General features: G+C 39.2%; 1 protein-coding gene across 10 annotated transcripts in view; it reads right to left on the bottom strand.

Annotated features, from left to right (window-relative positions):
* Positions 1-15,160, bottom strand: part of SUGCT (succinyl-CoA:glutarate-CoA transferase) — a 622,782-nt gene that overhangs the window by 158,390 nt on the left and 449,232 nt on the right. For all 10 annotated transcript variants that reach the window (XM_032484269.1, XM_032484261.1, XM_032484260.1 and 7 more), the window contains one exon: positions 8,538-8,601. In XM_032484269.1, coding sequence (XP_032340160.1) covers positions 8,538-8,601 — 64 coding nt within the window. The remainder of the gene's footprint in view (positions 1-8,537; positions 8,602-15,160) is intronic.

Genomic DNA, 15,160 nt, shown 5'->3' with positions numbered 1-15,160 from the left:
TTTAACCCTTTTAATCCCATTTCTTTACCTCCACCAACACTTCTTATTAACATTAACAGTACTGTGTGTGTCTAGTCAGAAATTAAACTATAATCCTTTTAAATAAAGAGATGACTTTCTCTACTGATATTTCCTCTAGCTAATTTTTCTTAACAAGAATATATCTTGACATTGTAAGGAACCATATTTAAAGAAAACAATGTTCCTATGGGATTCAGGCCAATCGTCATCTCTTCATGGACCGCAGAGTCCCTACCTAGTAATGCTACAGGGGAGCAAAGCCATTCCTCTTTCACAGAGGACTAAGATGACCCCTTCTCCAGCAATGAATAAACCTGGCAATGAAGTCAAGCAACTCCTTCAGATCGAAGACCACTTGAAGGCAAAGATAATGCCACTTCTTGATTATCCAAGTTAATTCCACACACAGCATGGGAGTCTAAAATGGAAGCTAATTTCAAGCCTTTTGTATTTAGCTATTACATAGTATCTAGTTTTACTTCTCTGGCCAGTTTATCCACTTAATTACATTCAATTAATTTATTCTTTAAAGAGTCATCATAAAGTCAGTATATAAATTTTGATCCAGAAGAAGACTTCTCTGGGTATGCAATGAAAGTTGGCAGCAGCTAATATAGCAAGGACTCAAGAATTAATCCCAATTAAAAAAAAAAAACAGTCATCAATAAAATATCATCAAAACAAAACAAAACAAAAAAAGAACTGACCCCAGAAAATGTCTGATCCACCTTTTAAGACAAAATTAAAAAAAAAAATGCTTTATCATCATTTAGCCTTCCACTCTTCCTGTGGCTTTTAATTTTTGTTTTTATTTTACTTTGATTTCTAGATTTAGTTTGACATTCAGTGGTCTACTCAAATGATTTCAAATACACCTCTAACCTCAAGGAACATTCGGCATAGTGGTACTTGAAAGAACACCCCAAATAGTGGATAAATCCACTTCCCTATTCACCCAGGAAAATTATTTAGCCTAAATATGACTTTCTAATAGTGAAAACAGCCCTGTACCCCCAGAACTTCATTGATAGCTTAGGACTGATTTGCAACATGAGTTTCTTGTCTTTGAGGCAGATTCACTTATCTTGGCTTCCAGGTCGATGAGGACAGTTGAAGAGGAACAACTGAGCTCTTGGCCACTTTCCCAGTCCCGAGTAACAGGAACACGAATTCCCTGAGCATGAAAGTCCAGCTCTCACGAAATATTTCTTCCTCATGGCACAGATAAGCATGGTTGATAAAGCTCCCTAAGTCATATCAGCGACAGTAACTTGGCTCTTAGGGCTTCTCTGGTTCCTGATGGAAAGACATTCCTGGGGAGGCTATTCACTCCTGCTGTTTCCTCCCTGATCTCCTAGGAAGGAGAGTCACCATGCTATTCATTTCTCACTGAATGGTAACAGTGTCCACGACCTCACCTCGTGGTAACACGACTTCCAGAGAAGGCTGCAGGCACTCAACGTCAACTCATCTGAGAATACGCTGATTTATTTAACTCTCAGTGCATTGCCATGGGTTAAGGGTTTAATAAAGTTAAAAATAATTGAGGACTTTGGGAAGTACCATGGCTAGTCTATTTGAAACTTCACTTCCCTGCCAGCTTTCTCTCATTCCGTTGACAGACTGTAGAATGTTCCTTTCATCTCTTTCCTCTTTTTACAGCTTAGCCTGGTCCCCAAAGGAGTATGCTCTTTCTAGAAGATAGATTACACACTATACACAATGTGAAAACTTTAGGCCCTCTTCCTGTTGTCATCTGAAAGATTTTTCTACCTGGAAGAAATAACTTACCTCACCTTTCACTCTCAGATTGGTTTTACTCAGAATTCCTTGCAAGGATCAACATATTTAAACCTCATAGAGGGATATAAGCTGAAACTTGCGTTCCTCTTTAATTTTTCTTTTTCCCTGTAAGACTTGTGACAGCTTTCCCCGCCGCTGCTATCCGTTATAGAAATTTAACTAAACTTTGAGGATTTGTGATTTCAGAAACATCGTCCAATTTCCAAGGAAAAGGGAAGAAAAAAAGCTAAAAGGAACAGGGCAAGCTGAAGGCTTGCGTAGCACAGAAGAGAAAGATTTGTAACCATGCAAGAGACTAGGTGGTCACTCCATTTAATATATGTACTTCAAGCTGGAAACAAACTTAAGAAGTAAAATAAATCTTTTTCAGAGAGCTTCCACAGGTAGCCTAGTCAGTTCATAAAAACATGCATACTGCTTTAAATTGTCACAGGGCATCTTTTTAGTTATCTTTCATCTAATAGTTTTTTTATCCTAATCATCATCCAGAAAATGTGTGTTAGCTACTTAGCTGGTGTAGAGCGTGCTGCTTAGATTTACGATGACAGCATCTTTGCCCTTCAGGAACTTACAAAAGAAAGGTGTTTCAGATCATCACTTATAAAAGGTCTTGCAAAACATTCATAAACACAGTATGTTAGATAATCAAATAAAGAAGTGCATTCAACTTCTAAAAAAAGTCACTATCAAATCCAAATGTCAACATTCCAATAATTTGGTTTGAGCTACATTAATTCATAGTGGTGACTGTTTTTCCTGCAGCCGAAGCCCACTAGCTAAAAATTGTTCCAGGTTCCCAATATGAATATTGAAATACTACGGGGAAAGAACTTAAGAAAAGTTTTATTTAAAAGAACTTGGAGCTGCAGTCTGAAAACACAGATCAGGGGACCAGCAGGCAAGGGTAATTCAATTGAAATCCATTTTGCTTCCCTCTCTCAGCACTGACACACTCATGCTAAAACACTTCCCAAAAGTGCTGCTGGAATCCAATAACCACCATGCACGTTCATGGGGAAGTAAAGAAAAGGTTATGGTGAGAAACTTTAGAGCTACCCATCAAACTCTATTTCAGTGACATCCTTTGAAGTTTGGAACTCAGCAGCAAGGCTGTTTTGGCATCTACACAGTGCACAGGCTCTGGCTAAAACGCCGAAGGCGAGCAGTGTTATAAGAAGAAGACGCAACTGGGAAATGGCTCAGTGGAAACTGGCAGTCCATTGGAAAACGATAACTAATGTAAGCTCTTCCCACTGAAGTCAAGAATAAGGTGGTGTTTATATAATGGCCAAACTCTTGTTGAAGAAATGTGGTCCACACTTTAATGTCTCTTCACATTTCAGCAATTAACAAAAACAGATTTTGTCAATTTCATGGTATAAAATTCAGGACATTCTGAGTTTTACCAAGATTTTCAGCGGAGTTAGGCGCGTTTGAAAAAGCAGTCAGTGAGAATACTGTCAAACTAGGTTGGCGTTTTCTCCCAGTCCCTCCTCCAGGTCCCACTTCCCCCGCAGACAGTGGAGCTCTGAGCCCTCAGCATCCAGCTCCTTTATGTTCTGATTTGTTTGTAATGTGACCATTTGCTCTACTCCAGGTGGCATTCTCCTCCTGGCCTCTGGCTACCTCCAGGGTAATCTCCATTCCAGCCCTTTCTCAGCGACTCCCGCACCACACTCAGAACCCCCTCATCTCTCCCTCAGCCCACACCAGGCTGGCCCGGCTGACGACTGGTCATAGTTCACGTGTCTGTTTACATTTCATTCTCAGGGACGCCCTTCCTGATCTCACACACTGGGTGAGGTATCCCTCATCTGTGCTTCCTGGTCACCCCCCGGTAGCCTCTGGTTCTCCATGGAAACGCTCATCTTACTTTTTTGAATTCATTGTCCAGAATAACAGAAATTTCCCTGGCAAACTGTAAGCTCCATGAGTGACTGGGCCTGTCCTGGGTACAACCCTATATGACCAGAGCTTCATAGCAAATGGAACACGCTGGGTTCAGTGAGTTTACTTGTGTCTGGGTGTGGGTGTTGGGTGTGTTTAAGGTTTTAGCACCCAACCAGGTTACCGTAGTTAATTATGAGCCAGTTTGTACATTCTGCTCACTGTGCTGACACTTGCGTCAGTAAACTAACGATGAACTAAAACTAACTACTCTGCTCCCTAGGGACTCACAGAATGCCACATTACTTAAGTTTGGAAAAGAGAGTTACAATGCACATTCTCACTTATACTCCAGTTAACAATTGGTTTTCTTAGTATCTCTCTACCTTTGACTGTAAAATAGGTTTTAAAGGTCAAATGAGAGAGCAGTTTAATAAACAATGTATGAAAATGACATACACTGTATGTTGACATACACTGGAATCATCATAACTATAATTCATACTTAGAGATAATCAGGAGCATTGACTAGTTTGCATGCTTTAACTCTGACATTCTGCATATGCACAGATGAACTGTCTTTCTTCATTGTTTTCTATAGATTGGAGTTGGTGGGAAATGATACGAAAAGGAACATGTTACAATAGATATAAATTAAAGACAGTTTAAACTATACTACTGGCTTCCTTTTGATATTGGTAATGAGTACAAATATTGGAACAATGTATGAAGTGCTGACAATAATTATTTAAATAACAAAAAAGGAATTTTGAAGAGATAAATAATTTCCCATCCCTGTTCAAATGATATTCATCATTGGTGAACCAGTACCTTTAAGGAATTAATCAATTAGCCATCTCCAATACAGGAGCGCTAATTTAGAACCTGAGCAGAGGCTGTGAATTTATACATCTCTAAAAAACATTTTGCAAAAAAAAAAAAGGTATTGCAGTAAATATTGTTCTTCAAGAGACTAGTTTCCAGTAATGACTGAGAGAGAAAATCCTTCAGGCAAATTAGTGCAATGTAGAGAAAATTCAGTACTGTTCATTAATAACAAGAAGTTCATTAATAACAAAGGAAATATAAATAAATAGTTTTAAGTAATCTCAACAATGATTTCCACTGTAAATATAAAGCTGCAGATACATATGTAAATCTGTAGAACTACACTTAATGAATTAAAAAACGTTTCCACTGGCTAACTAAAATACACTGTAGCATCAAGTCACTTTTAACTCCACATGACTTTCCAGATTCACCTCACTGAGGCATTGTGGGAGAATCTCAGTTATTTCTATGGCATTCATGAGTTCTCCAACGAGGACATCCCTTACAAAGAAAGGCCTATCATCAATAAATAAAATCAACAAAAGGGACAATCCACAGGAAAAAATTTAATTATTTACTGATAAATTCTCTTTGCACTTCATCTCTCTTGACCTGTCTGAGAAGCCTCTTACTGAATTAGAAAATACAGTATCAACTTCTTTTCTGACATCTCTGAGCAGAATTCTCTGCACTTTCATGAGTGCAGATGCACTGCCCTCAAAAGAAACTCAGATACTAATTCCCCAGATAATCTAAACACATCCATTTCATCTCAAATCTGAGACTTCCTATATATTGGTAACTCTACAGAAAGAATATAAGGTTCTCAAATCTGAGATTTCCTATATATTGACAATTCTATAGAAAGACTATAAGGTAAGTCAATAAGATAGACATACCAAAAAGATGCCTAAGTCCTACAGAAATTAAAGAAACAATAATAAAATTTTCCAAAAGGAAATTAAAAGGAGATTGCTATAGGTCTGAGAATTTTATTGTGGTAAATTGAATTTTTGGCCCTAGTTATTTACCCCTCCCTGTGCCCATGCCTTCACCATATAACTTTGCAGTTTCTTTCAAAAAAAGATAAATATTTCCCCACCTAACACTTGCTTTGGCCAATGGGTTGTGGGCAGAAGGGTCTGCTAGCTCTGCAAAAGGTGTTAAGTGGCACTGGGGTTTCTGTCTGCCTTCTTGGTCTTCTGCCATTGCTATGAGAAGAAATGTTAGACACATGGAGCAGAACTGGGCCTAACTCACACTGGAGCCAAGCCCAGCCAGAGCTGCATATAGAGGCAAAGCCACCCAGACAAGTCCAAGCCTAGATAAGCCATCCCCTACATGATCCACATGTATGGAATAAATAAACACTTATGTGTGAATGTCACTGAGATTTTGTGATTTTTGTTACACAGTATTACTGTGATGGTAGCTAACTGATACACTTATAAATTAAAGTAAGCAAAAGTGATATGCATTCCCCTTTAGGAATCTGAAAAAACTATTTCCCTTTTCCTGAGATTGACTAGTTGTTTATCAGGAAAGTTAGTAAATTCACACCTGATGGATTGAGAGAGTGTTACGTCCAATGAGTTCATCCTAGATTGGCCACTGACTTACTTTTTCCCTTATTACCATGCTAACAACTGCATTAACTTTCATATGTTTATCCTGTCCTCTCATGTGTTGGGGATATCAATGATGGTATGACCTCATCTGTAAATTTGTGGAACTAAATTAGATCAGAGGTTCTTGAATTGCTCTTTCGGGCCCATGGTTCCAAGGAGGTGTTTGGAGGAGTATAGCATGATAAAAGCAAAGGGAAAAAGGTAAAGCATAGGAGTGCTAACTTATCAATAGCAAAACTCAGTTTTGATCTGTTTCAAATAGTAAGACTTCATTTGAAAAATCAGTTCCACTATTAAAAAATTAAAGTTAAAAAACACTACTGGACAAAATTCTTTTTAAAGTCTTCTCATACTAAAAATGCTATGACTACATATTTCATTTTGAGTAACCCCTTCTCTTCCTTGCTATTACCATGACCCTGATTTAAGATACTGACCATCGCCTTAACTCCTGTAATAACTTCCTAACTTGACTCCTTGCTTTAAGTTATAAGTTGTGTCATTTCACTCCCCTGCTTAAAACTAGAGTAAAATGAAATTTAACCAGAAATAGACTCACAGACATAGAAAACAACTATGGTTACCAAAGGGGAAAGGGGCGGGGAATAAACCAGGAGTTTTGGATTAACAGACACAAACTACTGTACATAAAATAGATAAACAACAAGGACCTACTGCACAGGGAACTATATTCAATTTCTTGTAATAAGCTATAATGGAAAAGAATCTGAAAATATGTATATGTATATATATACACGTGTGTGTGTGTGTGTGTGTGTGTGTGTGTGTGTGTCTAAGTTATCCTCTCAGAGAGGCTTTTTCTGATCAACCCAAACTAACCCAGGCCCCTTCCATCCTCATTACTCTCTACGACTGCACACTGCTCGTTCCCCTTCTTTCTGCTTATGACTTACAATAATAGGAACATTCGTGGGTTACTTTTATTTCCACTGTGTATGATGGAAGGGGCAAGTGGTCTGCTTTATTTTTGCCTTCCCAGGACCCAAAGCATTGCCTGGTACAAAGTACATGCCCAATAATATAAATAAATAAATGACATTCTTAGCTTTTATCAGCAAGCTTTTTTTTCACTACTTTTCTACCCCATACAGCATTTCCCCATTAACATGCGTTCCCAGTCTCTGACATGCTTGTACCTGCCCCCACTCAGAGTTACCTCCCGTAATTCAGGTTTATGCTCCTTTTCATCCTGAATATCAGAATTTTCTCCTTCAGTCTGCCTTATTCATCCTACTTCCCTTTTCTTAATCTTGCTGTTGGCCAGTGGTCACCATTTGATCTGCTCTGGGGCGTTATTACCAAGCTGAACCTAAATCTTATCATTAGATTAAACCTAGAATGAGCCTGAAGCAGTTGTTCTGATAAACAAATGGAATCTGACACCTTTTGAAGTAAACGCTTATGCCACTTGACTGAGATGACTGAGGCATTTGGGGGATACCCAGAGTTCAAGCCAGGCGACTAGGACAGTAGTTTCAGGAAAACAATGACCAAAGTTATAATCTAACTGATTTCACCATTCTCTATCAGAAGGAAAGTTAAACAAATACACGTATAGTTTTTGTATCATCTAGAAAATAGCGACACAGTGGACAAGGATGTGGCATGTCTTTCCAGCAATGCCCAGAGTAGGGACAACAGATCTGAGGAATGCCATGATCCCTGGAGAAGTGAAGTCTATGGGGGCCAACAGCCTGATTGTAAGCTCTCACTACAGCTTGGATGCTCCGAGAGTAAGCATGAGACTTCTGGCTACTGCAAAGAGAACTCTTCCTGAAAATGACACAGTTGGCATTTGGGCTTAGACCAAAACATCTTCAATGAGTTTGTTGGGTAAGAGTCAACTTACAAAAATTCAATATAGTCTGGGTCAACTGAGAACATTTCATTTCTTGGTCCCCAAAGCTAAGATCCACACCATATTTCAGGAAAAAAAAAAAAAAAAAGCCCTGGCCTGAGCAGTCAGTAGCTTTCCTTGGACACCACCTCTACCGTGTCTGGCTTTATTTCTCACTCTCACATGAACCAAGCATAATTTCATAATATTTTCCACTTCCATCGCCATCTATCTGTTGGCAATTACAGAAAGCACTTTTGTGAGTACATGATTACACAAAATGGAATTAGCAATAAAAGTGTCTTTTGTCACCGAGATAATCAGACATCCGTTAAGAGTGAAGACACAAGCCTATAGCCTCAGCAAACGTGGGTGTGGGTGTGATTCTAGGGTTCCCCTTTTATTCAGAATGAAAAGTCTGGACAAAGTCTTGACAAGCTGGTTGGGGCGTGATCAGCACAGGGAACAGTCAGTGAAGGAAGGTGTTAAGGAAAATAAAAATTTCAAACCTGGGACTGATATCTTCCCCGCAGTTGGATGCTTCATCTCCATGATGAGGCCATTGTGTAACACCTTAAAATGTAAAAACAGAGAGAAAAATAACTTAGAGAATAAAATTATCTTCAGCTTCAAGGGATATGGAAAGTCACCTATTCAGTCCACTGAAGTAAGACATGGCAGAACACAGAGATTTTTGAAATTTTAATTTGAAAGTAAATATTGGAGATTCAAATGCTTCCATTGTGTACTAAACCCAGTGAAGCCAAAAAGAATTATAAGATTCAAGGACTAGCAAGCTTCTAAAGTCTTCCCACTCCTAAAAATATTATTTGCTTCTAAATACAGGGTATGATTTCCCCCCTTTTGCCTCTGTTTTATCCTGAAAACAGTAAAGCACAGCCTCTTTCTGCATTCCCTCAAAGCAGGATTTGGCCAAGGTCAACTGCAGAAGGACAGGTTGGGAGAAACCAGAACCCGGAACAAAGGAGCCCACCAGGGTAGCACATGTGTTCCTGGCAATTTATTCAATGGGAGGTGCATGGAGTGGAGTGGGGAGTGGTCAGTCCAGTTTGAAAGGTGAATCAGAGCATCCAGAAGGCCCAGTGACTGCTGGAAGTGGACAAATCAGAGGTGCCGTGACAAAAAACCAGCAGAGCCAGCTGACAGGGAGCCCAGAGTAGGCCCGGCTCTGAGGCCAGAGCAGAAGATTGAAACCAGAGATGTTTTCAGTGGTAACAAGACCTTAATGATAAGACTAGGTTTCCAAACTAGGACTCCACCACCCTGGAGTCAGTGAGGAGGAGACAACTGAGGAAAGAAAAAACAAAAAGCCAGAAACCCCATCCTGGAGAGCTGAAGAGATGCTCAAGCACTGGACCAAGATGGGTATCTGGTATTCCATCAAGAACACAAGGCAGACTTGGTCTTGGGGTTCAGATTCAAGGCGGTTACTAGCCAGGGACACTCTATCAGTGCCCAACCAGCAGAAGTGTGACTAGAGGCTGAACCTCTTGGTTACTGAAACAGGGCTCCTTAAATCTATATACAGCAGAAAGGGCTGTAGCTCTTCCTACGGGGTGAGCAAGAAAACAGAACCTGCCAGAGATCCAGTTCCCTACAAGTGCAGGGAGCGGATGAGATGAGGGCATGGAACTAGATTCTAGAACATAAAATTTGAATTACTGGAGGCAAAATGTTCTGTCATACACAAACGAAAATGCTACAAAGTTGTTTTCTTTTGTTAGTTTGGTTTTTAACAACCGGGCTACCTGGTCTACCATCTCAAAGAATTCCCCAAATTCAATTTACTATGACTATTAACTGGATCTTCAGAGAGACATGTGGATGATGTAAATACAAATTATGCTACATCTACACTATCTGCCAAGTGCAGAGCGTCTCTCTTCCTAGTCTGTATGTGGATCTAAAGGACGGAAGTATTTCAGTGGCACGGTGAGCTCATGGACCACAATTTCATGCTAATATCCCAAAGAGTAGCTGTTGTGATGGTTCTATAGCATTTTGAGCTTCAGGTAAAAGCAGGATTTGCATATCCGCAGCCTTATCAGCATCACAGAGCAAAAGAGCATGAAAAAAATAAACTGGTAAATATGTTTTCTCACTTGGAAAACTCACGGAAAGAGGCCACATTCTTGGGTTTTATCCATTTGCCGTGAGCTTTTTGGTCACGTGACAGAACAAGCCATCAAGAAGACAACCTCCTGGGTGATTTTTTAAGGTCAGCATGATAGCTCTGCTATGGCTAAATATTTCTGGCTTCCACTGTTTCTTGGGGAACAGTCATCACTTCTGGGGGTGATGCTCTCCGCACAACCACGTCAAGCCTCCCCATTAAGAGCGATGTCACACCATAAGGAGATTCTTTCTAGGGATGCCTTGCCTTTCTTTTGGAATTACCAGCTTTGCACCCAAGAGCTGGCCAGAGAAAATTCTTGCCAGTGTTGGAACTGTGCTATAATTTAATTCTGGTGTGGCTCATTCTCAGCACCCGCCCAGCACAGCCTCCTCCTTTGTGGGGGTGGGGGCTAAATGCCAAGACGAGGTGCTAAATCTCAGTTCTACTGAGGACAGGAACAAAAATACCACGCTAAATTTCACTCGAAACAATTATCTGCACACTGAATCATTCTTCTCTTCCCGTATCTCTGTTGCCCTCCTGACTACCTCTTGGTAATAACACTGCAGTGCTACTCACAAAAGACAAAAGTGAGTGTTCTTAGCTAAATATAACTTAACTGATAGTGTTAAAATTAATTAACGCTGAATTTTAAGCATGCCGCAAACGTTAAGTGTCAAACGTGAAAGGGTAGTCAGTAAAGGTCAAGGGACATATGTCAAAGTTTTATAAAGCGAAAGCTAGCAGTTGATTGAAGTTGCTCAGGGAAGCTGCTTAAGGAGGGTACTGACTGCCTCCAGCCCTGCCCCCACTGCCATCTATACGTGATCTTCCTGGCACGGAACTTTCTTATCTGACTGTATCAATTCCTTTGCAGGGAAAATTGTTCAGCTTTAAGCAGGAATCGAAATGCTTCGGATGCTTGCAAAGCATGGTAACCACAGTTTCTCCTTTGTGGGAGTATCTGTACCATTATGAGGGAAATAAGCTAGTCTGAGACCCCATCTTCAGAAAGAGTTGACTATATCCCCCTGCTTGGTTGCCACCCATCTTTTTATGTGAAGTCTGAGGTCCATTAAATTCCACAGGCTTTCTTCGTGCATCAGGTCAGATTATCTCAGAGTAACAGGCTGTGGCAGTGCTGTCCCTGGAAACCCTGCCTGATGACTCGGAATCTTGGAAAACTCTCCAGCTTTGTTTGTGGGGCGAGTCCTGCTCTGCTTAATAATGTATTCAAGAATCTCAGAACCTGGGCAGTCTGTCTGGATTGTAACATAAATCTCTCCTGCCACACTTCAGGCCTCTGTCCCATCCTAACCTCCCTGGAAATGCAGGAACTGCCACTTACCACCATTTATATGACATTTCTCTGGGAATAGTCACTAAATGTTGTTCTCTTTGCCTTTTCTCATCTATGTGCAACACCCGATCTCTTATTATCCTAACCTGGAAATTCAAATGTAAATTGTTTCCTTTTCTGACCACTAACAACAGAACGGGGACCTCAGCCTTAGGGACTTTCAACTGCCAGTTTCCTTTAAGGAAATTTCCTGCCTGGAACCTCAGTCCAGCCATTCAGGATATTCTTTGTTGTGTATTTGCAGCAATGTGGATGGACCTAGAGACCGTCATGCTAATGAAGTCAGAGAAAGACAAATATCATATGATATCACTTATATGTGGAATCTAAAAACATGACACAAAGGAACTTATTTACAAACCAGAAAGAGACTCACAAACATAGAAAACAAACTTATGGTTACAAAGGGAAACGTTAGGGGAAGGATCAATTAGGAGTTTGGAATTAACAGATACATACTACTATATATAAAAAGATAAACCACAAGGTTCTAATGTATAGCACAGGAAACTACATTCAATATCTTATAATAACCTATCATGAAAAAGAACATGAAAAAGAATACATACATGCATAACTGAATCACTGTGCTGTACACCAGAAGCTAACACACTGTTGTCAATCAACTACACTTCAATAAAAAAAAGGTAGATAAATAGATAAAGCAAAGGACCTTCCCGAGAACTCTGATGTGGATTTTGTCCTTCTTTCACTTATTTCATCCTCTTTAGAGCTTTCATGGTTTGGTAGCTCTTCTAAATTTCATTTCTTCTTGAAATTTCAAAAGCCTACTCTTGACAAGAATAGAATTGTAGACAGTGCACCAACCTCTTTAGCAAAGCATCAGGCCTATTTAAAATAAGGTCTCTCTTTTTTCTCCAAGAGTTTTACAGATTGACAGCCTAATGACAGAGTCAAATGGTAATGTATTAATGACGGGGAGAAAGAGTAAAATGTATACCTTAAAGTGATGTGGGAAATAAAAGTTTAAGTGAAAGAAAGAAAGTCTTTTTATAAAGTCCTATGGCGGGAACGGCAGGGAAAAAAAAAAGTCTGTAATGTAGCACTAGGAGAAAAAAATGTGAAAAAAAAAAATCAGTACCCACTATATATGCATGGAAAATCTCTACGGAAAACAAGATATCTGAATCAAGAGTAGAATTAGCAGAGTTAGTAGAACAGCAAGCCATAGTCAAATAAAAAGAGACAGATAGAGTGCTGGCATTAAATAACGGACACAAATAATATGTGTAAAGACCGTATCAAAAATCAATGCAATACCAACAGCGACATTAACAGTGATGGGCAAAAGAGAACTGACCCAGCCATTCACTATGGAGACATAACCTATCCATTCAACTGGGTAAATATCACAGAGCACCAATACACTGGACAATATGAAAGGGCTAGGAGTTAAAAAGGTGAATGAACTGGCATTCACAGTGCCTATAACTAGGAGGTAGGCAATAAGAGACCGAAGCCAATTTTATACCACTGTTTAAGTTCCACAATGAAGGAGTAATAGCCAGTGAGCAACCAGTACGTAATTCTGTCCACCTTGGAAGGAAGCTGGAAAGTGGAGGTCAAGGAGGTCAGTAAAAGTCATAGAACAAAGATGATATGGAAATAAAATATTAGGTTGACAATTACAATGATAAATATGGTAATAGCAGCTATAGCTCAACAAAACTCCTTAAGGGTCAGGCATTGTATTAGGAGATAAAGTTACCTCCATTTAATCTTCTCATTAACTAGACTAGGTACAAATTACTATCACCTGCTGTTCTATTGATAAAATGATGGACGCTGAGAGACATTAAGTATGTGCCCAAGGTTTCATAATTAATAAGTATCTGACCTTGGATTATAATTTAGGTGCGTCTGATCCTAAACTCTTAGCCAGTTGGAGTCTTAGTGAAAGAAAAAAATAAATGAGCATAATCTGATTTACCATTAAAATAACAAGCTGATATGGTCAATTCTATAAAACAAATTAGTCAACTTACTGGGGGAAAAAAATCAGCCAAACAGATTGCTTGGCACCATGCAGCCCAATTAATTAATAAACTGAACTGCTCCCTTGGAGGTGGCCAATGGAAATTCTGGGACCCACAGAAACAAAGGCTGTAAAAGAGGAAGGATTTTAGTCCCAGCCTATCTCAGATTTTGAAGGAGACAGACCTAGAGGGTGACCTTGGGGAAGGCACTGAAGTATTCCAAGGCTCAGAACCCTCCTCAGTAAAAAGCGGGCAATGATACCTGCTTCCCAGGAGTTTGTAAGGATTAAGTGAGATGAGGAATGTACAGCAGTGAGCATGGTGCCTTGGACAGAATGTACTCAAAATAAAAGCAAACTGTTTATCATTATTGATAGACTAGGTTCACACTCTGACTCCACCAAACACGAGCCATGGGGCTTTGGGGCACATTTATTCGTGCCACGAACACATGTTAAATGTATTAACTAACAGTAATGACTAGTAGTTTGTATTAAATGCATATCAACATGTTGGACATTGTTAAGTGCGAAGGAAAAACTGGATCACAAACCAAGCAAGGCCCTTGCCTTCAAGAAGCTTATAGTCCTGTAAGCTTCATTCATTTTTTAATGAAATGGTATACATTGGTCTCTTATTATTATTAAATAATATCTGTTTAGTTTTCTGCTATTTTCTCAATGCCTTGAATATTACCTGGCACACTAGCTGGTTGATGCTCAGTAACATTTTATAGGGTGATTTGAATTAAATTTATTTATTTATTTATTTACTTACTTACTCACTTACTGGATTAAATTAAGTAGCAAGTGGCTTCTTTTCATTTTACTGTTGTATGTGGGCAGCGGGGAGTTGGAGGGTGTTCTCTGTTTTAAGCTTTTAATAAATTCCTAAAGTTCTCCAGACACAAAACTCTCACTGGGTCTCCAAAATCTGTTCATTATTTGGAACTTAGTTAACAAGTTCTTGTGTTGCCTTGGAATTCCTTCAGTTTCCTAAAGCTTTCCAGGAGACCTTGAATTTGTCCTAGATACTACACACATCCAAAGTCATTCCAGGGGCCATGCTGGGAAGCTCTTCAAGGATCATGGCCATTACTCATGAAGAAAACCCAAAAAGGGTGACCTATGGATTCAGCAGAAGCAATAGGCACACACACTATATACGTGAAGTGAATCTACCACACTCGAAGAAAATAATCATAGCATTCTTCTTTGCTGGGTAAACTCAGAAAACCATTTCCAAAATATGCGATGATATCTTAAGAAGTAAAAAAAGAAAAATTTGGAGTAATCTCATTTATTGCATTGTACATTTTAACAATGTAGTCATTCCTTCAGCTTAATAGAAAACAACCTTGGAACAATATACTTGAAAAGTTGCATAACTGAAGGCATAACTTACAATTACTGTTAAAAGTTAATTTAACCTCTCCTGAAAACTATAACCACAAAAATGCAAAAATAACATAGAAATTCATTAAAAAATTGACATGTACTTTCCTAACTTTGTTTACATAATAGAAATCAGATTTAAATGGTGACATTTTGGGTTTTCTTACTTCTTTTGAAACAATTACTGTAGCCTAACTTTTCTGGTGCTCATAATGCACATGATACAGACTTTTCCCTCTTTTCT

Source organism: Camelus ferus, chromosome 7 (genome assembly GCF_009834535.1).
Source record: "Camelus ferus isolate YT-003-E chromosome 7, BCGSAC_Cfer_1.0, whole genome shotgun sequence".
In the NCBI taxonomy this organism is placed as follows: domain Eukaryota; kingdom Metazoa; phylum Chordata; class Mammalia; order Artiodactyla; family Camelidae; genus Camelus; species Camelus ferus.
The sequence above is the reverse complement of the archived record's forward strand: the minus strand, read 5'-3'. Positions and strand labels throughout refer to the sequence as shown.